The sequence below is a fragment of the Pristiophorus japonicus genome, chromosome 8, assembly GCF_044704955.1.
Source record: "Pristiophorus japonicus isolate sPriJap1 chromosome 8, sPriJap1.hap1, whole genome shotgun sequence".
In the NCBI taxonomy this organism is placed as follows: domain Eukaryota; kingdom Metazoa; phylum Chordata; class Chondrichthyes; family Pristiophoridae; genus Pristiophorus; species Pristiophorus japonicus.
This window is the reverse complement of record NC_091984.1, coordinates 59,371,944-59,394,246: the sequence shown is the minus strand read 5'-3', so window position 1 is coordinate 59,394,246 and position 22,303 is coordinate 59,371,944. Positions and strand designations below refer to the sequence as shown.

The following is a 22,303-nucleotide window of genomic DNA, read 5'->3' as shown; positions in this document are numbered from 1 at the left end:
AGAGAGGGAGGGAGGGAGAGAGAGAGAGAGGGAGGGAGAGAGAGAGGGAGGGAGAGAGAGAGAGAGAGAGAGAGGGGGGGGCGTCGGGTCGGGGAACAGGAGCGCGGGTCGGGTCAGTCGGGGGGGGGAGCGGGTGTCGGGTGTCGGGTCGGTGCGGAGGGGGGGGGGAGCGGGTGTCGGGTCTCGGGGGGGGGGGGGAGCGGGTGTCAGGTCTCGGGTCGTCGAGGGTGGGGGGGTGTCGGGTCGGGTCTGGTTGGCGGGGGGGGGGGGTGGAGAACGAGTGTCGGGTCTGGTCAGGCGGGGAGCAGGAGCTGGCCCTGGGAGGAGCCCCAGTGAAGCCATTGGGCCAAGGCTAGGGACTGCGTGCTTCGGGCCCCTCCCACACAGTATCGGCGCCTTGAGCTACTGCACTTGCGTGCCGACTGTAGCGCGCATGTGCAGAGGTCCCGGCACTGTTTTCAGCGCCGGGACCTGGCTCCGCCCCCCCACAGCTCGTGCTGACTGCGCCAAGGGCCAGAGGAACTGTAAGTAGGTGCAGACTACCGAGGATTTTTTTAGGCGCCGTTTTAGGCGCGAAAAACGGGCGCCCAGCTCGGAGGGGCGCCCGTTTTTTTTCTTGTGGAAACTTGGGCCCAATAAGTAGGTCTGCAATTCTATTGTCATCTAAAAGGTTGGCTGTGGATTATACCTGTTTTATATTGTACCTTTTCCCTGATGGTTGGAAGAATAGACCAAGCACTAAAATCTAATTATCTCATGTATTTTAATGGGGTCAAATGTCCCAGTGCTTTGGACAAGGAAAGATTATCCTGTATAATTTCATTATAGGTTTTGGAATGACACATTTGTGGGTGAGATTACCTCGGGAGTCAGTCTATAGTATTTAGTCAGGAGTGAAACTGGGCCAGTTTGATTTCATGTCAATAATTTTACATAGGATTACATTGGATATACGACACAGAAACAGGCCATTCAGCCCAACCAGTCCATGCTGGCATTTATGTTCCACTCAAGCTTCCTCCCGTCTTTCCTCACCTAATTCTATCAGGCTAACCCTCTATTCCCTTCTCCCTCATATGCTTGTCTAGCCTACCCTTAAATGCATCTATACTATTCAGTTCAACCATTCCCTGTGATAGAGTGTTCTACATTCTCACCATTCTTTGGGTAAAGAATTTTCTTCTGAATTCCCTATTGGATTTCTTGATGACTATCTTATATTGATGGTCTCTAGTTATGCTCCTCCCCACAAGTGGAAACACTCTCTCTGTATCAAAACCTTTCATAATTTTAATGATCTCTATTAGGTCATCTCTCAGCCTTCTTTTTTCAAAAGAAAAGAGACCCAGCCTGTTCATCCTTTCTTGACATGCATACCCTCGCACTACTGGTATAATTCTTGTAAATCTTCTCTGCACCCTTTCCAGTGCCTCTATATCCATTTTAGAATATGGCGACCAGAACTGTATGCAGTACTCTCAGTGTAACTCCTCTACTTTTCAATTCTGTACCTCTGGAAATAGACCCTAGTGCTTGGTTTCCTTTTGTATGGCCTTGCTAACCTGTGTTGCAAGTTTTAGTGATTTGTGTATTTGTACTCCGAGATCCTTTTGTTCCTCTACCCCACCCAGACTCGCACCCTCCAAGTAATAAGTGACCTTATTCTTCCTACTAAAATGTATTTATCTGTGTGGAACTTCATTTTCCAATGATATGCCCATTCTGCAAGTTTATTAATGTCCTCCTGTAATTTGTTGCAGTCCTCCTTAGTATTGACAATCCCCCCCCAATTAGTGTCATCCGCAAATTTAGTAATTGTGTTTTTGATTCCAAAGTCTAAATCGTTGATCTAAATTGTGAACAACTGTGTCCCAGCACTGATCCTTGTGGAACACCACTACCCCACCATCTGCCACTGTGAATAGCTACCTTTTACCCCTACTCTCTGCTTTCTGTCTTGAAGCCAGCTAGCTATCCATTCTGCTACTTGTCCACATTCTCTGACCTTATTCATCAGTCTATTATGGGTTACCTTATCGAAGGCTTTTTGAAAATCTGCATTACCATTGTCTGCGCTCTCTGTTCTCTCTTCAAAACGTTCAATGAGGTTGGTCAAGCAAGACTTTCCCTTTTGTTGTTCCCTTTCCCTACTCATTGTTCTATTTTTGTTTTTTCAATGTTCTTCTTTTTTCTCCTTTAGTAGGGATTCCATTATTTTTCTGACGACCAATGTTAAGTTGACTGGTCTATAGTTCCCTGGACATGTTCTATCTCCCTTCTAAAATATAGCTATTACGTAATCCACCGGTCCTCTGGCACTACACCTTTTACTAACGAATTATTAAATATGTGTAGTAATGCCTCTACTATCTCTTCCCTAGATTCCCTCGATTCTTTTAAAATGAGTAGATGCTATCCATCCAGACCAGAGGTTTTATTCTCTTTGAGTTTGATTAGTTTATTTAATATATCCCCTCTTTTTATTTTTAATGTACTTATCACATTGCTAATCTCACACCCAATGTCACATCCACTTGTTCTATCTCCCTGGTAAATACTGAAGCAAATTAATTATTTAATTTTTCTGCCATCTCTCTATCGTTACCTGTGGTATTATTCTGTCTATCCCTTAATGGCCCTATTCACATCCCAAACTTCCTTATTTTTAATGATGTGCCTGTAAAATATTTTACTATTTTGTTTTAAGTTCCTTGCTAATTTAATTTCACAGTTTCTCTTTGCCTTCCTAATTGTTTTTTTGACTCCTCTCCAAATCTTTTCGTATTTTCCCTTATCATGCACTCCCCTGCTATCTATGTACTTAATGTATGCCTCTTTCCTTACCCTCAATTGTTCCCTTATGGCTTCATTCATCCATGGAGTCTCATTAGTGTTTATCACAAGAGATAAACATCCATTTTCAAGTTTAATATATGTTGATAGATAGCTCAGGAGAAGTATCTTTATTATTTTGACAGAGGAAGGTAGGTAAATTTGTAAGTTACAGTAAGTATACTAGTTTTTACTGGATGCTGTCCACTTATCTGTTCTAACTTAAATAAATGTTTGTTCTTTATAGCCTAAGTCTCAGTCTGATAGAGTTTCTCAGTCTGCCTACTAAATTACAGGAGAATCATGCAGTGGCATGTAATATATTCCAGTGCAAGAGTTCTCTGTTCAATCACTAGGTATTGCTATCATTTACATAGATATTGGGCAGGTAAAGGTGCATGCCGGATCATAGAGACATGAGTAGAATATCTAGTGCACAAACAAAGCAGTACAATTAATTTACGGACCTTGCAACCTGAGGAGTATTAAATGCAGGCAAATGTCAAAGGTATGAGATGTTCTCAAATTTGCTGGGAATTCAAAGGCTGCCTTGGAACTTGGAGGCTTTGCATTGTCCTAATCTTTCATTCATTTTTTTGATACAAAATGTAAAATCAAACTAAATGAGATAAATGTTTGATTCCTGGTCTGTGCGGATCAAGCAGATGTGAGCGGGAGTAACAGTCAGGACCCTGCAACTGCCCTTCATACCCCAGCATTAAAGAGCAAAAACCCAGCAAGGATTCTTGTGCTAACGGCTATTCAGTGACCCCTGCTGGAATTGCTTGTGTGTGGACGTGAGCTGAGGACACAATTGGGCTTGGCTGTGATGCTGGCCAACACTCACTGTTGAGGCTTACAAATTGGAAGAGTAGTCCATGTGTGCGGGTCAACCTGTACATGTGGAACTGCAGTAAAGAGTGAAAACCTTGAGTGAAGGAGAGGAAATTGGTATGGGGACAACATTTTTTTTGCTAAGGAAGTAATTGGAGAAAAGCCAGTGCTGCCCCTTGGCGATATCATCTGAAAACTGAGTCAGTTTCCACATGTATGCTGGAGACACCCAGCTCTACCTCTCCACCACTTCTCTTGGCCCCTCCACGGTCTCTAAATTGTCAGACTGCTTGTCCGACATCCAGTCCTGGATGAGCAGAAACTTTCTCCAATTAAATATTGGGAAGAACAAAGCCATTGTCTTTGGTCCCCGGCACAAACTGGTTCCCTAACCACAGACTCCATCCTTCCCACTAGTATCTGTCTGAGGCTTAACCAGACTGTTCATACCCTAGACATCATATTTGACCCTGAAATGAGCATCCGGCCACACACCTGCGGCATAACTAAAACCGCCTATTACCACCTCTGTAACATCGCCCGTCTCCGCCCTTGCCTCAGCTCATCTGTTGCTGAAACCCTCATCCATGCCTTTGTTACCGCTAGATCTGACTACTCCAACGCACCCTTGGCTGGCCTCCCACATTTTACCCTACGTAAACTTGAGGTAATCCAAAACTCAGCAGCCCCTGTCCTAACTCGCACCAAGTCCCGATCACCCACCACCCCAATGGCCGCTGACCTAAATTGGCTCCTGGTTAAGCAACGCCTCACTTTCAAAATTCTCACCCTTGTTTACAAATCCCTCCATGGCCTCGTCCCTCTCTATCTCTGTAATCTCTTTCAGCCTCACAATGCTACGAGATGCCTGCGCTCCTCAAATTCTACCCTCTTGAGCATCCCTGATTATAATTGCTCAACCATTAGTGGCCGTGCCTTCAGCTGCCTGGGCCCTAAGCTCTGGAACTCCCTTCTTAAACCTCTAAGCCTCTCTATCTCTCTTCCTTTAAGACACTCCTTAAAACCTACCTTTTTGACGAAGCTTTTTTGTCATCTGCCATAATTTCTTCTTATGTGGCTCGGGGTCAAATTTATTTGTTTTGTCTTATAACACTGCTGTGAAGCGCCTTGGGATGTTTTACTACGTTAAAAGCGCTATATAAATAAAAGTTGTTGTTGTTGCTACAGACTTTGATTTGATTATGGAGGTTGCAGTCAGTGGAAAGTACAGTCAATAGCATACGTGTGGCTGTGCGAACTGGTGGTTGTATATGAAAGAAAAGAAAGACTTACATTTATATAGCGTCTTTCACGATGTCTTAAAGCGCTTTACAGCCAATGAAGTATTTTTTGGAATGTAGTCGCCATTATAATGTGGGAAACTGTCAAACTGTAAGTTGTTTCTGTGATCTTGAATTATTTGGAATCTGAAGGCTAGTTCTGCAGTCACAGAGAACATGGATGGAAGATCTCTGATTCAGCATCACAAGGCACACTAGTAAGTGGACCTCATATCCCCTATGATCCACAATGCATCATTTACTGCCCAGTATCTAGTTAGGCAAAATCACAGCCTAGGGATTGTTATGTAGAACTCTTGCTGCATTTATTCGGTGCTGTAATTTCATACAAGCCACTGTATGCGGTCTCCTATCCGTACAGAACGCGTGGTAGTAAACCAACAAACTGGTTTATGCTGCATGAAATACATGAATGAACAGAATCATATTTTCACAGAGAGCTCTGTCAATTTCCTACTGCTCCTCATTGCATGAAAAACAACAAAGATGAACATTTAGACAATAGCCCACTTTCAAACTAACTAATCCCAAGCTAACTGGCTTTGTGAATAATTAAAATGAACAGATATTCAATGTTCTCCAAATTTTGCTCTTGCACACATGGTACACCTGTTATGTATGTAGATCTTATCCAAATATAAGACTTGTCATCAGGGGGCACACCTGAGGGAGACCTAAGGGTCACTTGTGCACCCTGGGGCAAGCAGGTATAAAAGGTGACTCACATGCTGCTTCCTCACTCTAGAGTCTGAAATAGAGAGCCCAAGGTCACAACAGTTTGAGCTTGCGATATAGTCCTGTGGGTTTATTCTGAACATAACAAATTGGCGACGAGTAACGGATCATGAACTTTCACACGGTAATGGCTGTCGTTGGTATTCTTGTGAGATTTGCTGAGGGTGATGATTGGGAAGCCTTTGTTGAGCGCCTCAACCAATACTTTGTGGCCAACGAATTGGACAAGGCTGAGATGGAGACCAAGCGCAGGGCGATTCTCCTCACCGTATGTGGACCATCGGTGTATGGCCTCCTAAAGAACTTGCTGGCAGCGATCAAAATAATGGACAAATCTTATGCAGAGCTGTGTACTCTGGCTAAGGAACATCTCAAGCCAAAGGAGAGCATCCTGATGGCCAGATACCGCTTTTACATGCACCGTCGCTCCGAGGGCCAGAACTTGGCGAGTTTTGTCGACGACCTAAGACGCCCTGCGGGGCAGTGCGACTTTGCAGGATCCTTGGGGAAATGTTGCGGGACTTTTTTGTGCTTGGAATTGACCACGAGGTCATCCTTCGCAAACTGCTGTCTGCCGAATCTCTAGATCTGAGCAAGGACATCACGATAGCCCAAACCTTCACATCCACGAGCGATAACACGAAACAGATATCTTCACAGAATCGAAGCTCACCGGCGAGCACCGTGCACAAAATAATGTTTGCAGCAGGCAGAACAGCACAGAGCATGGCCCACATGGGTGCAGAGGCCAGACCTAGGCCTAGAATGACTAAGAGTCCACTGTGGGGCATGAATGCGTATCAATTAGCACCATGTTGGCGCTGCGGGGGCAGCCATAGAGCTCATCAATGTTGATTCAAGCCCTATGTGTGCAAGGGCTGTGGAACAATGGGGCACCTCCAGCGAATGTGCAAACGATCTCTGACTCACCACGTGGCAAAGTCAGGAGAGGACGACCAATCCAGCGAGGATCACGATGAACGAGTAGAAGAGGCAATTAAATCTGAAGATGAAAAGGAAGTCTATGGGATACACACCTTCACCACCAAAAGCCCTCCGATAATGTTAAAAATTGAACTTAAGGGCACTCCCGTCTCCATGGAATCAGACACGGGGGCGAGTCAGTCAGTCATGAGCCAGACGGCTTTCGAGAGGCTGTGGAGCGAGAAGCCAAGCGACCCGAGCTGATCCCAATTCAGGTAAAGCTGCGTACCTACAGCAAGGAACTGATATCAGTTATTGGTAGTGCGGACATAAGAGTATTCATGAGGGAGCAGTGCACGAATTACCACTGTGGATTGTTTCAGGTGATGGGCAAACGCTGCCTGTCAGGAGTTGTCTGGGGAAGATTCGATGGAACTGGGAAGACTTCTGTGTACCCTCTCCGGTGAATGAGTCCTCTCTCTCCCAAAGGCCGAGCAAACCCCCTCTTCCAACTGAACCAGGCATCGAAGTGCAGATCCCCAAGGCACAGGCCGTTCATCATGACCACGAGGAAGTAAAGTTCAACCGAGCAGAGATACAGGCACGGTATCCACCACCCGAAGCCGATGACCCCTTCGCGACGATTGAAGAGGCTCCAGGTCGACCATGCGGAGTGGGACACTGGCCGAAACGATCCGAATGCGTCTTCCCAAAGCCAGAGGTAAAATACCTGGGGAGGAAGATTACGGCAGTCGGCATCACGGACACGGAAGATAGGGCGTCCAGACCACAGTATGCAAAGGCGTCCAGACCACAGGATGAAGGTGCATCCAGACCACAGGGTGAGAGTCCATCCAGGCTATGAGACGAGAGAGCATCCAGACCACGGGATGAGAGAGTGTCCAGACCACGGGATGAGAGAGCATCCAGACCACGGGATGAGAGAGCGTCCAGACCACGGGATGAGAGAGCGTCCAGACCACAGAAGGTCGTCGCAACGGAACGGACAAATGTGTCGCCCAGCAAGGAAGATGACTGGGTTTGGGGCAAAGGTAAAGGGGCGGACGGTGAAGGCCAGGAACCCACCATGCTCAAATAAATCGTATGCACCATGTAACCCGTGCGAGCGGTTTTTCGTGGCCAATGATGTACCATTGTATGGGATTGGGGGGACCTTACAACAGGACAAAGTAGCGGGCGAACACCAACAGGTCGTATATGTATCTAAAAAAGTACTTGTAACAAGTGATGTGTTATCACATGGGTCGGGTGTGTTGTACAGCAAGCCAAAGTAGCGGGCGAACCTCAACCAGTTGTATATGTATCTAACAAAGTATTCGTAGCAAGTGAGATGTTACCGCACGGGGTCGGGAGTGTTGTGCAGCAAGAAAAAGTAGCGGGCGAGCCCCAAACGATTGAACATGTACCAAATAAGTTAAACAAAGCAGCAGCCTGTATTCACGGGACTAAAGAGACATATCAAAGATTGTCCCAATATGTGCTCGAGTCAGACAAGATGCTCATCCCACAAGCTTCGGAGAGCAGAGGCACCATTATTGATGCGTTGTTTCGAGAATGTCCAACACTGTCTGCACACTGTAACATGATCTGCCACGGGCCAGGCACAGACAGCGGCACCCATGCTCTCAGTTGGCCACCGTTGCCCACCCCCAGGGTGGAAACGGCGCAGCCTGCAGGCCCACTCAGGGTCGTGGAAGTGCTAGAAAGCGAGGGGTCAACCGTAATGGCCTCCCAGCTTAGGACCTGGACTAGGCAGGATCCCATGTTACCGCCTGCCAAAGGTGAACTGCTAGATGGGATGTGGCAACCCATCCGCCAAAAAGACGATAAACCCATCCCAACGTTGCAAAGCAAGGGAGGGCGGCTACACGCAATCGGTGGTCCGGGGCCCTCATACTACGGCCCAATGTCCACGGGGACTACTAGGCCTCCCGCCACTACCGAAAAGTCTCAAGGCCATTGCGGCCATCCTGGGCTTGCCAGAGCTCAGGGTCAGCACCCAAATCAGTAAAACTAGCACCATGCGCGTGCCACAATAGACTCCCTACAGACCTGGCTATTCTGGGTGTTACACAATAACCAGACTGAATCACTCAAAACCGAGCCTTCCGCATGCATAAGAACATAAGAGCATAAGAATTAGGAACAGGAGTAGGCCATCTAGCCCCTCGAGCCTGCTCCGCCATTCAACAAGATCATGGCTGATCCGCCCGTGGACTCAGCTCCATTTATCCGCCCGCTCCCCGTAACCCTTAATTCCCTTATTGGTTAAAAATCTATCTATCTGTGCTCTGCCATCAGCAGAGATGCACCATAAGTGCACGGCCCCTCCACGCGACATCAGAATAAGTAATTTAGACCATGTTCAGGGCTCCAGTCAGGCCGCTAGCACCGCATTAGCCAAGGGGGGAATGGAGTGTATGTAATGAAAACGGAGTGTTTGATTGTGAAACCATGTACCGGGCTAATGAGTATAGCAGTGGGACGAGACCAAACTGTGAATGACAGATAACCAGGAACCACATTGTAAGGACCTGGCCCCCAGCGACCCACCAACACGATCAACTTCACCGTCAATCACAAGGACGAACCCACCATGTCAAGACTTCAACCCAGCATAACGACCCGGGGGCCCGGGGCACCAGATCGCCTCAACTTGCAAATAACTTGCACAATAAGACTTTGGGGGGGAGTGATATTATGTATGTAGACCTTACCGACATGTAAGACTTGCCACCAGGGGGCACACCTGTGGGAGACCTAAGGGTCACCTGTGCACCCTGGGGCAAGCAGGTTTAAAAGGTGACTCACCATGCTGCTTCCTCACTCTAGAGTCTGAAATAAAGCGACCAAGGTCACAACAGTTTGAGTTTGCGATATAGTCCTGTGGATTTATTCTGAACATAACACCAATATCATAGGCACAGGAATGAAGAAAATTACAATACAAATAATACATATTGAATTTAATCTTTATGGAGCAATGAAGGTGAGATATGACAGCAAGGAGTTAATTGATGTCAGTGGATTGTGCAACATCTCACTCAAGACTTTGTCCTGCACAAATTATGATAATTGAAACACGGATAATGGAAATTCCATGGTTCTGTTGTTTTCTCTGCTCCCTACCTCGCCATCGAACATTTAACACGATCAAGAGGGTGGAAAACAATTCTGCTCCAAGGTCTTTGCCAATACCAATACCTGTATGACACACCTTCTGATTTTAATTTCCTTCCTCCCTTGGGCCTTTTGTTCAGCATCTTCCCCAAGCACTGCTAATATTTAGAACTCACTTTGTGGGGTACCTGTTATGGAATATTAGAGCACAAGTATGCCACACAATATGCAATCATGAAGCTCTTTTATTTGACAATATTGAAAGTAGGCCCTAACATCATCTAATCTATTTTATTTAGAAATCCAGAACCTTGATGAGTGCGTCCAACAAATCAGAAGAATTGTGGAATCTCCCAGCATGCCTCAGCCACACTGCCTTATTCTACGGTATCTAGTGAAGCACTTCTGTAAAGTGAGTCAGAGTGACGGCGTGAACTATCTCACCCCAAGACTTCTGGGCGAAATCTTCAGTGATGTCTTCTTCAGGCATTTACTATCAAGGTAAATAACTTTGGAAATAAATAAATTGCAAAATAAGTAACTTGCAAGGCCTTTTTTAATGGAAAATTAGGGAGGACTGCAGAAGTATTTCTATAAGGTATCCCAAGGGTAGCTTTTTGCTGCAGGTCTTGATTCCTTATAAACATGGAACAAATTTATCAAGAAATGTTGGGATAGATTTTATGATCTGGCATTCCTTGCAGAGAGCTTTGTGCAATGGAAGAGCATTTTGGGAATTCAGGGGTGGAGATCACTACACCCCATCTGATCTTCCTTCTCTTTGTTGATTTTGGCTTTTGAGCAGGATCATGTTTACATCATGCTTTCTATAAATTCCACAGAGCCAATTTCTGTTCTGGGTGCACATTGGGGCGGGGTAGTGGGTGTAACGATGACATCATCTGCCCAATGGAACCAGCAAGAGGCCTGCATTATTTTCATGGCTGGGCCTTTCTTTAATTAGAATGAGCGTTGATGGGCAATGGGAGGGGGCAGGAAAAGAGTTGGAAATAAATCTTTAAACGGAGGGGGAAATAGGAAAAGCGTCCTCAATCCCTCAGAAATCAGTGAGGCAGTGTTTTTTTAGGGGCTTTCTAAGCAACCTGCAGCGGTACCTTTTAATGATTGTTGGTTTGGCTGCAGAAGACTCAGTTCCACTGGGCAAAAGTCGAATCAGACGGGTTTTGGGTGGCAAGTAAATGGTAACTATTAAACAAAATTTATGTTTGCCTACCGCTCTTCATGCTGAAAAGCGGGGTGGTAGGCAGATGAAAATCACCTCTCCCCCCATATAAAAACAAGCCAATGGGCTAGAAATTAGATACGACCTGGAAACGGGTGGGGGCATCGTGATACACTACCAACCCGCATCTGGAGAGGTCGGGGCCAGCATTGGGGGAGGTAGGGGCCAGGATAGGGTGGGGGGAGGGGTGCCTGGAGGTTGGAGCCATGATCGGGGGGAGCTTGGAGGGGCCTGGAGGTTGGAGTTGAGAGTGAGGGTGGGGATTGTAATGGTAAATACTTTCCTTTTTTGAATTCGATGCTGTTTAGCGTTTGTTTCCCCGAAGACTGACCAGTGCTGATGCATGCCAAATTTGTAAGTGGTAGCAGAAGCAGGCGTTAGGCTCCTTATTTGAATATGTTAATAACCTTGCGCCTGCTTCAGATGAAGGTAAACAACACCTTTTTCTTTTACCTCACCTATATGGCGTCCGGAGTGGCCCGCGCCGGAAGTGAGGCGGGGACCATTTTTTCTACAAAACAAGCCTTAACAGCTGGTGCTAAGGTGCGGAATTTCTGGCCCAATGTGTCAATCTGTGTACAAGAGCCCAATTACACATCAATTCACTCGACTTTCCAAACAAAAAAAACTTAAGGAAAACTTCAGTTTAATCCAAAAATGATGAGACTCATAGAGTGTGCTGTTGTCTCTCAGAGAATCTTATCAGTGAGTTGACTGTGTTGGCATGCTCCACCAAGTGTAGAATGCATTCATGTTTGGATCATGGTTTTTTATTTAAGTGTCATAAGAGCATAAGAACATAAGAAATAGGAGCAGGAGTAGGCCATATGGTCCCTCGAGCCTGCTCCGCCATTTAATAAGATCATGGCTGATCTGATCATGGACTCAGCTCCACTTCCCCGACCGCTCCCCTTATCCCCTTATCGTTTAAGAAACTGTCTATTTCTGTCTTAAATTTATTCAATGTCCCAGCTTCCACAGCTCTCTGAGGCAGCAAATTCCACAGATTTACAACCCTCTGAGAGAAGAAATTTCTCCTCATCTCTGTTTTAAATGGACAGCCCCTTATTCTAAGATTATGCCCTCTAGTTCTAGTCTCCGCCATCAGTGGAAACATCCTCTCTGCATCTACCTTGTCAAGCCTCCTCATAATCTTATACGTTTCGATAAGATCACCTCTCATTCTTCTGAATTCCAATGAGTAGAGGCCCAAACCAAAACTGCACACAGTATTCCAGGTGTGGCCGCACCAATACCTTATATAGCTGTAGCAAGACTGCCCTGCTTTTATACTCCATCTCTTTCGCAATAAAGGCCAAGATACCATTGGCCTTCCTGATCACTTGCTGTACCTGCATACTATTCTTTTGTGTTTCATTCCCAAAGGGCCCCCCAGGTCCCACTGTACTGCGGCACTTTGCAATCTTGCTCCATTTAAATAATAACTTGCTCTTTAATTTTGGCATACTTGGCATTAGAACTCTATAAAATGGCAATGCGTGGGATTTGCTTTGGTACATTGGATCATAATTGTGCTTGCACTTTGCAATCTTTCTCCATTTAAATAATAACTTGCTCTTTGATTTTGGCATACTTGGCATTAGAACTCTATAAAATGGCAATGTGTGGGATTTGCTTTGGTACATTGGATCATAATTGTGCTTGCACTTTGCAATCTTTCTCCATTTAAATAATAACTTGCTCTTTGATTTTGGCATACTTGGCATTAGAACTCTATAAAATGGCAATGCGTGGGATTTGCTTTGGTACATTCGTTCATAATTGTGCTTGCATTGGGTATGTGTTTAACTATTATTGACATTATAAATAATGGACATTATATTGTTAACAGTAAGTTGCTGTGTTTATTTCACAAGTGTTGAAGACCTATTATTCAATAGTGCTCTATATATACTAGTTAGGCTAACAAAAATAAAACACAAAGAACAGTAAAGAGGTTGATATCAGGGCTGAGCCATAGAGTGTGAGAAGGCTGAATTAACAGAACTCCATACTCAGTAAAGCTCTCATCTGTCTGGAGCTGTGGTGAAATTATGAACATAGTTTTCTCGTAAATGCTTTTATGATTTCACTACATATAGTGCACAAGGAAATCTCCACACTTGATAAAATATTGATATGAAATGTCATAGCATCGTGAATGTCACAAAGATATGTGGCTCTCAATTGTCTATTCCTTTGTTTGCACTTTGGAACTTTAGGAGCACTCATCATGAGTGGGGACAGTAGACTGTTATAGCACTCCAAATTCAAAGAGTGGGAAAACTTTCTGTCATCTAGCAATATATAAAAATTCAAAAAGAAACACAGTGTACGTTTCAGAATCCTTTAGTTATATTTTATTGACTCAACCCACCAAAGTAACGTGGTTTTAATTATACTGAATTTAAAATAATGAATCTCAGTAACAGTACCTGACATTGGCACATTTACACTCATAGTCAGATGTCAGGGAAATGTTGGGAAAGGTCTGGAAAATGCTGATCGATTGTGTAATGGATTAGATGCATGCTGACTGATATGGCCACATCCAGGCAACAGAACAAGGTGTTGGTCACGCGATGTTTTATGAGATTGCACATTCTAATTACATTTGGTTACTGAGGATTTTTCACTAGGTTCAAACCGCACACAATGTGCCAACATTTCCTTGATGTCCTGATTCACATTCATTCGTCCATGGTGTTTTCTTGGTAATGTGAGGTATAGTAAATTCTCACTATAACACTGTCTTTCGGAGCTGCACAAAAATGCTATAGTAAGGGGAAAGTTCCAGGGAAGGCACTTTATGGGTGTTGTGTGTCAATGATGGAGCTGCAAATAAACGTGATGATATATCAGTGGTTGTGATCTATACACATGTTAGGTCGGAAAATGATTCGATATTTATCATGTATCGCAGAGTGACAAGGACATGAATTGATAATGCAACATTCTGTACACAGATTTCCTGAATATTGCTGTTTTGAAATTAGTTTTGTGAATGGGTCTCCATATGTTTGTATTTTTGGAGGATTATTTTGTTTGGAACTGTGAAGCAAGGTAAATAGCGAACAATCTGCACTATAAGCAATCCTAAGTAGTTTTTTATTAATTGTTTGAGATAGCTCATGGTTGTGAACACTGGGTAGATCAGTTTTGAGTGCTGTACTCTGAGCTAAAAGGTCCCAGGTTCAAATCCAGGTTGTGTGCAGTATTCCTTACCTTACAATTTAGAGATAAAACAGGAGATTGTGCACAGTATCTATCTATGGATGCTTCTGGTTGTGCGACAATGGTAATGGGACCATGCTGTACTCTAACTGACCACATATCTGTCCAAAAGAGGCCAGCCTGTGGGTTGACTTCTGCCTTATTGCTGAGGGGCAGGGTAATGACAGCATAAGCTGCAGCGATCCTATCTGGCATTGACATTTTTTTCCAGTGGGCAAAAAATATCGCTCCAGTCAGGGCATGAGATATTTCATTGAATCTTACAGAAGTGTAAAAATGTTAGTTTATCTAACAAAACATCTCTCTGCATCAGTTGTGCAAAATGTTGTATTGCTGTTATGTTCCAGGCCATTGGCAAGTTTTGTAAGCCATAAACAAGGTTCTACAGTTGGATATGTGTGCTTTAATTGAAAAACCAGGGTGAAAGGCCAGTACCCAGAGTGCAGAATATCATGAAGTTTGAAAAGAGAAAGAAAGACTTGCATTTATATAGCACCTTTCACAACCACCAGACTTCCCAAAGCGCTTTACAGCCAATAAAGTACTTTTGGAGTGTAGTCACTGTTGTAATGTGAGAAATGTGGGAAGAGTAAGAGAGAATACAAGTTAAATCAAGACATAGCAACTTGGTGCTGCAGAGGTTAGCTTTTTGAAGCCTGTAGTATGTAAGACTTGTGGGGGCGGGAGGGAACTGGTGAGGAGTTAACCAAAGTTACACCTGGTACATTTCCATTTCTAATCACTTCTGTTTCACTTTTAATAGGAGTTAAACTTGCTGCAGTAAAGGAGGTGGTGAGTAAATGTTTTACATTCCAGTGCTGACTACCTCCATGCAGCCTTCAACGGAATTCAGTGTCGGCATGGCACACCACAGAGCACAGCATAGATTAATGAAACATACTTGCTGCACAGTTCGGAGCTGGCATGAGATTATAAGCTTTTGTCAGCAGATCTGAAAAAGCAGGGGAAGCTGTGGGAAGAATGGGTTTATTTGAATTTCTATCCGTGACTTTCAGCATTTCCACATCCAGCTCTTGATCGCTATTTATTAAACACTTCACTGTTTGGTAAATTGAAGTCAGTGGCAAGAATTTTCAGAATGCCAATATCAGGCCAAATCTTGTAAATTGTGTTTAAACCCAGACATTCTACCAGGGTGAATGTATACAGAAATGTTAAATGCTGGTTATATTTGCTTCCAGTGCTGATGTGAATCCAGAACTCCACATCAAGATCATTGAGGCACTTATCATGACTGGAGGCTTGGCTGAAATGCAAGCTGCACCAGGTAGGAAGCCAATATTCTTCTTCTGTATTATGAAATTTCATTGGCAGGTTCTTTTTTTTTTGTAATCCAGTGCTTTGAGGTATTTCTGTCTATGTCTTAAATAGCAGATAGTTACAATAGACTCTTTGTTGGCCTTTGTACTGATTCCATTTAGATACAGAAACTCTTCAATATATGAACCTTTTTTTAGATTTCAGGGAGTCTGCACGAGTCACTGAGGATTTTTGTGAGATAGTACATGTAAATGTGGCATTTCAACCTATTTAAGAGATATGAGAATGTGCTCAGCAATTTATTTTTTGTTTGGAAATTATAACATTTTGTCACATAAGTGGCATTCAAATGTGTTTTGACACACGTAACATTTACACCATTGCATCAAATTTGGATGTTTCTGATTTGTCTTTAAACACTTAAGTGTGAAAATAGTGCCCCTTTAACTCACCTAATCTATATCAACACTTCTTATATGATTGACCTGGACCCAGGTAAAGAATAAGACGAATATATAACCACATTGATTCTCCCAATGGCTAGTTTGATATGGCACTAACTCATACAGATCAGAAGATCTCAAGTTCGACCCGTGGTCTGTACTGAGTTACTTGAACTGAGTGGGGTGCAGTGGGTGCCCATGAAACCATACCCTAGCAGGTGTCAGCACTCTTAGTAAAGGAAAAGGAAGAAAGGGCGAACTGAATGAATAAATAGGCCCTTTTCTTAGCAAGAGAATTGAGTCTTCCAATTCTGATTTGAGTCAGTGTCTATTATATTTTTTTTCTGATTACATTTCTGTGAAGCACACTAGGATGTTTGTCTATGTTAAAGGCACTATTTAAGTACAAGAAGTGTCTGTAGTAAATTTTCACAATGAATTTCTTTAGGAGCCATCCATAAATGAAAGATTTGTAATGGACCAGTTCCAGAAACAATGTTTTGCAGGTTTTCTCTATTATTGAGGGAGCATGAAACAAGTGTTATGTCGAAAATAAGGTACTTTGTAGGAACATGAATGAAATTGTATTTCTGAAATGAATGAAGCATAACTTGCATGGTGTCTAAACTGTGAGAAAATTGAATATTTTGTCCATTGTGTATTTTTGTTCCATCTTTTTGTTCCAGTACCTGAGCAAAACTAGGGTTGCTTAAAGAAATAAGCCACAGCTAAGAGCTACGTATCTTATTCCTCTATTGTATCCATTCTCAGAGACAAAACTGGATGACACCCATTGGCTTTTATATCATAATTCTTAATTTAAAAATCATTTAAGTTGCTAAAGCTGCTGGCTGCTGGCTTTGTTCTGCAGATTGTCCATTAAGACTAAAGCAATTTGTAGTCAGCTGATAAATGAATTTTAGTCACACACTTATTAGATGGAAACGGTAGATACTCTCATGTTATTAAGTTTATGGTTGATTGGTAGCTTTATTTGATGTTAAGAAATACATTTTTGCTTTCTTTTGATCCTGATCAAAGTAAAAAAGGTGCTTCACAGACTGCTTTCAGTTCATTAGTCATTCTAAGGCCATTAAGAGAAGGGTGGGAGGCTTAATGAGAGAAAAGGAATCTCGTGTAAAGTTATCATTAAGGGCTGATAACTCAGATCTTGTGTTATTTAAGAGTATTAGGTAAGGATCATATTGGTTTATTACGTTCTGTGTTCAGGGAGTATTAGATATGTTATGTAAACTATTTTAATCTGCTGTATTGGCCCTGATCTGTATGAGGCTGCGTGTTCAGAGTGGGATGGGAAGAGTTATGGATGGGGAAACCAGAAGTGGGCGGGTTTGAGGCATTTTGGAGTCGAGAAGGAAATTTAAAAAATTTAACTTCTCATTGACTCAAACCCACACATTTTGGAGGGTCTTTGCTACTGCTGATCTTTTATATTTAAGAAACCCGTTCTGCAATATATAGTCGAAGCCTTGGTCTAATAGTATGCTCATTCTACAGCTTTCCAAAGTTTGACGGATCACAAGACGGCTCAATGACATAACCAATAAGTCAAATACATCAATAAAGGTTTCTGTTTGAGCCCTGGGCTCATTATCTGATATTGGGATATAAAGTTGCACACTGGCTTTTTGGGACCAGGGTATGATTATTGGAGTCGTCTTTGGGGCTGAACACAACAAAATATATAAAATAACCAACAAAAAAAGAGCATGAAATACAAGGACATTATACATGCCTCCTTAGTAAGTTTAATAAACATTGCATCACGCCTACAACTTGAAAAACCTCTAATGAAAAATGTTTACAAATTAATCCTTGGATAAATATACAGATGGCCATGAGAGTGAGATTTTTAAAAATCACAAGGTTTGAGAGAGAGAGAGAGAGAGAGACAGGGAGAAAGGGATTGTAACTTCACTTTGAAGGATTAGGAGAAGTTAAAAAAATTACTTTAATAGATAGTAGGCCAAAACATATGGTAGTGTCAGTCATGGTCACTTATATAGAATTGCCCCCAAATTCCATGGATAGCAATTGTGCCAGTGCCCTCCAATGTTGATATTTGTTGGAGTTTGCAGTGTCATTAGGAAAGCACATCATTTGCATAGGATCAACGGTCAGAAGTGTCATCTGGAACACTTGCCTGCCTCATGCCAGTTAAAATTCTCTTGGTCACCCACCCGCAGGGATTGAGGAGATGTGGTTCCCTAAGACTCTTTGTAAGCTCCGCCCCCCTCCCCAATCCCTCCAATCCCAGCACTGCTCCCATCAGCCTCTGGGCAGTCAAGCTGTTGTAGAGGTCATACACTTCTTGATATACACAGGTTCGAAATACTATACTGCTTCAGTCCACATTAAGATGGCTACTCTTCCTAATTACATGGAGGAAATTTTGATTCATCCATAACTTCATGTCAAACAGGCATTATTGTACAGAGGTGGACATGGGGTTGAGTTAAGTGGTGGAGCAGTAGAGATGGGTGTCGCTAGCATACAATTGGAAGCTGAACCATGCCTGTCAATTAAGACACTGAGAAGCAGCATGTAAATGGGGAAGAGATAGTTGACACGGAAAATCCTTTGGGATACTAGAGGTGACTGTAGGGCGTAGGAAGAGAAGCTTTAGATGCACTAGATGAATTGGGTCAGGTAGGAGTGGCACCTCACGAGGGCGGCACCAGAGAACTGAGCAACAGAGCATTTTAATGACCTTTAATTGATTATTTTCAAGAGTTATATGTCTTCCAGTTTTTGATGTTTAATTTCTAATTATTTTGACTAGTTTTCATTTTAATGTGGGTTTAATCTACATAGTATGTCATGTAGATTAATGCTGTTAACTGTGATCCGAAGATTGGCCAGAATTTGAGCCACAATTATAAACTGGCCATGGTGAAGAAAGTGATGGATACTCAGGAGCATAGTACAAGTAAGCATTTATGTTGAAGCGCCTCATTCATACGTTTACTTCACTTATAAATAACCATAGCAAGAATTGTATGATATATTTACCAAAGGTGCAGAAGCTGAGCAAAACACAGCTCATGATTTTTTTGTTATAAAAAAGAAGCGCCCATAGCTTTCTTAATTTGTTTGCTAAGTACTAACTTGATACACAGTTACAATAACTTTCCTGGACAGAACCAATGTTAAATAATAGCTTAGGTAGTACACCGGTTGCCCTCTTTGAACAGCTGTTGTTTCTTTTCAGTTGCCATATGTGATTTTCTCATAGATTTCTGCTTGCACAAAAGACCATTGAGTCGATCACATGACTGTTATTTGGTGGCCACTCCCATTGTTGAAATAGCATTGTGCTGGACAAGTTTGCGCCAGGAGAGGAAATGTTATTTACACTTCCCTTTGAATTTCACTGGCCTTCCATAGCATTCCCCCTACAAAATGGTGGCTCCCAGCTACTTTCACAGACACTAGTAGCCATCCAGGATACAGCAGTATTCAAGGTACCCTTGGTTAACATACAAATAAAAGGTTGCCAATGGCTGGAGTTCAGTGAAACCTCAGGTTTACTATAGATTTCACAATTGTTTCCAGCCATTTAAAACTCTTATTTGGTGCTCCCCATAATCTTTTCTCTGGAGGAATACATTTTCTGAATTCCGCTGCTAGCTCCTTTCTGCTGTACTCTGTTTTTGTTGTGTTTTGCGGAATGACTAAGGAACTTTTTGACCTATGATACAGTTCCATGATTGTTGCTAATATGCAGTTAAGCAACCATCTGGACTTTATTGCATGACAAACAGATTATTTTTGACTCCAACTGTTGTACTGTGTGACAAAGAGAACTTAAAAAAAACACAAAGGAGTTTCTATGTTATTATGTAGCAAAGTGCTAGTTTGGATGATTAAATGACAAACAGGCTGCTGTATTTTCCTGGAGGCCTTACAAAGAAGGGTCAGTAGCTGTTGCTGATGTCTACAGAAAAGAAGCCCACGCTTTGCGTGCAGTTGTTCTTCTGAAAAATGTTCAATACCATCAGTGAAATTGAACGCTGCTTCATGTATTGCGAACATTCAAACCAGACCTGCTGATTTCTTTTGAAGTCTTTCGCCAATGGCTCAGCGAGTTTACTGAGTGGGTAGCTGAGCCATGCAGTCTAGGCAAGTTCCAGGGTTGAGCCTCGGTTAGTCAGCTGATCTCAGATGGAGCAGAATTTGGTTGCTTCGGTGCCCCTGGTTAAGACTGAGGAATAGTGGCTTGGGTTCCTGCTCCGCCTGACTACCCTGCTGTAAAGTGTGCACGTGTAGATGTCAGGTGAGAATAGGATCACTCCCGGTTGTTGAGCTCCCCACAGTTAAATAGTCTGACACTCACCGTCAAGGCTCACATCGTGAACGGTCACCTGGGTAAAGTATCAGAGGGTGATTGGTACCCAAGGTACCACACCGCAACAAGGAGTCTAAACCTTTAGCAAAGGGAAAAAAATCTAAAGAGAATCCTCTGATATTCTTTTTCACCAGCCCCCGCCCCTCGCCCCTCCCCCCCCCCCCCCCCCATAATCTCCTGGGCACATGGAATATGATTAAGAGAGTGAGCAAGTGACCTATTACCAGTGGCATTCAGACCCAGGTGTCGGGATATGCTTGAAAGCGGACCACGGATGATTTTCTCTCCCTACATTCAGAAAGATTCCAGATCTTGGCTCAGCAGCTCCCCAGAGTGTTGCTTGTGCCATGAAGGCAAAAGAAAAGAATTATGGAACTAGCGTGCCACCATTCAATATAGATATGCAACAATGCAGCCTACCCACAAAAATAACATTCTTGTTTCCATTGCTTCTATGATTTGAACCACAACATTAAATCTTAGCTTTCATAGAGATGTGAAACTAATCCTTTTACCTTATGACTAATACTTAATAGGGAACTAATTTCAATCCTGTAATTCAGTCTTGGCTGTTCAGATAGCACGATGAACCATGTCAGAAAAAATTAGTTTGTTGGTGAATGTTTTCCAAACCCTGAGATTGATCTTGACTGCTCCCAGGTATTTGCTATTTTTTTAATAATGTTGTGTACATTAGTATTATTTTCTACTAGTTAACTGTTGAAATTTGTAACAATTACTTCAGGATTGTTAATCTTTCACACTGCCCTGCATCACTGTACAGGGTGCAGCAGCTGTCAACATCTGCTTTGGTAAAAAGTGAGGTCCGAAACACTGAACATTTCCACAGGAAAACAATATTCAAATAACAGTCGTAAACTGCTGCAGTGTATATTAGAATCCTTCGATGAAATTACTGCCTTTATATATACTGCATAGTTCAAACAAAAAATTATTTTGCTCCATCATGATTGATAAGATTTTTGAAAAGATGTCTAAACAAGTATTTCTTTTGTGAACCAAGGCAGCATATTTGCCGAATAAGGTTACATTTTTCAATTAAGTCTGATCAACTGAAAAATTCATTTCTTCAAATTGAACATAGAATATTCAGTATTATCGACAATCACCATCTTTGCAGATATTGTACAATAGAAGATATTTCTGGAAGAAACTGCAAAAGTTTGAAGTATTAATTGAAGAAGTGTGTGCAGAGGAAGCTGAAGGATTCACAAAAAACACTTGGATCTTTTGTTTGCATTGTCAAAAAACAATATTGCACTGAGTCTTCCAACTCACACTAAGATATTGTCAAATGCTTCACGCAGATTAGGCATTCTTAATTTATTATATTAATATTCTGTTTCTAACACTTTCTTGATTACTCTTCCCCCCCCCCCCCCCCCCCCAATTGCCGTGAGCATCTTATATTGCGAAACAGACAGATCTCGGCTAAAAAGCCGTTCACAGTTGGATTTTCAACAAGCTCGCTCTCGTTAGCAATGGTAATTGTAGGCATAAATGCCTGCAATTTGACAGTTTGACTCTCCACAGTGTCATGTCTAAAAGATTGGAAATCCAGCTCATAGCTCAAACCAGGCAGGGTCATTAATGCATTTGCTACAGAGTGTGGGTAAGCCTAGGCAGCCAGTCAGCCCCTATCCAGTGTCAGTTGCAATTTGGAATGACACTGGAGATGCCGGATGTGATTTATGAGGCTCAGCTCCGAAATAACTGGAGGAAATTGAATCTTTACCCGTTTTCTGCACAGCTCAGGTGAGGAGATTTTGGAAAAATGTATCTTAAGGGTTGAACTGCCCTTGGTTTTGGGCAAGTTTACCAAAAGGCCTTTTATCTGATCCAACATCATTTGCAAATGTCTGGGGACCAAGACATGTCATTGGTGTATTGGATGACAAATACAAGCGTGAGAGGCTAGACATTAATCGTCCCTGTGGACTCAAAA

General features: G+C 42.9%; 1 protein-coding gene and 1 long non-coding RNA gene across 4 annotated transcripts in view; one reads left to right on the top strand and one right to left on the bottom strand.

The window, feature by feature from the left end:
* pik3r3b (phosphoinositide-3-kinase, regulatory subunit 3b (gamma)) overlaps positions 1–22,303 on the top strand; it is a 743,508-nt gene that overhangs the window by 421,559 nt on the left and 299,646 nt on the right. The window contains exons 6-7 of the mRNA XM_070886838.1: positions 10,067–10,268; positions 15,447–15,532. Of these exons, the coding sequence (XP_070742939.1) occupies positions 10,067–10,268; positions 15,447–15,532 (288 nt within the window). The remainder of the gene's footprint in view (positions 1–10,066; positions 10,269–15,446; positions 15,533–22,303) is intronic.
* The window catches only part of LOC139268539 (uncharacterized), a 137,292-nt gene that overhangs the window by 17,078 nt on the left and 97,911 nt on the right, over positions 1–22,303 (bottom strand). The window lies entirely within an intron of this gene.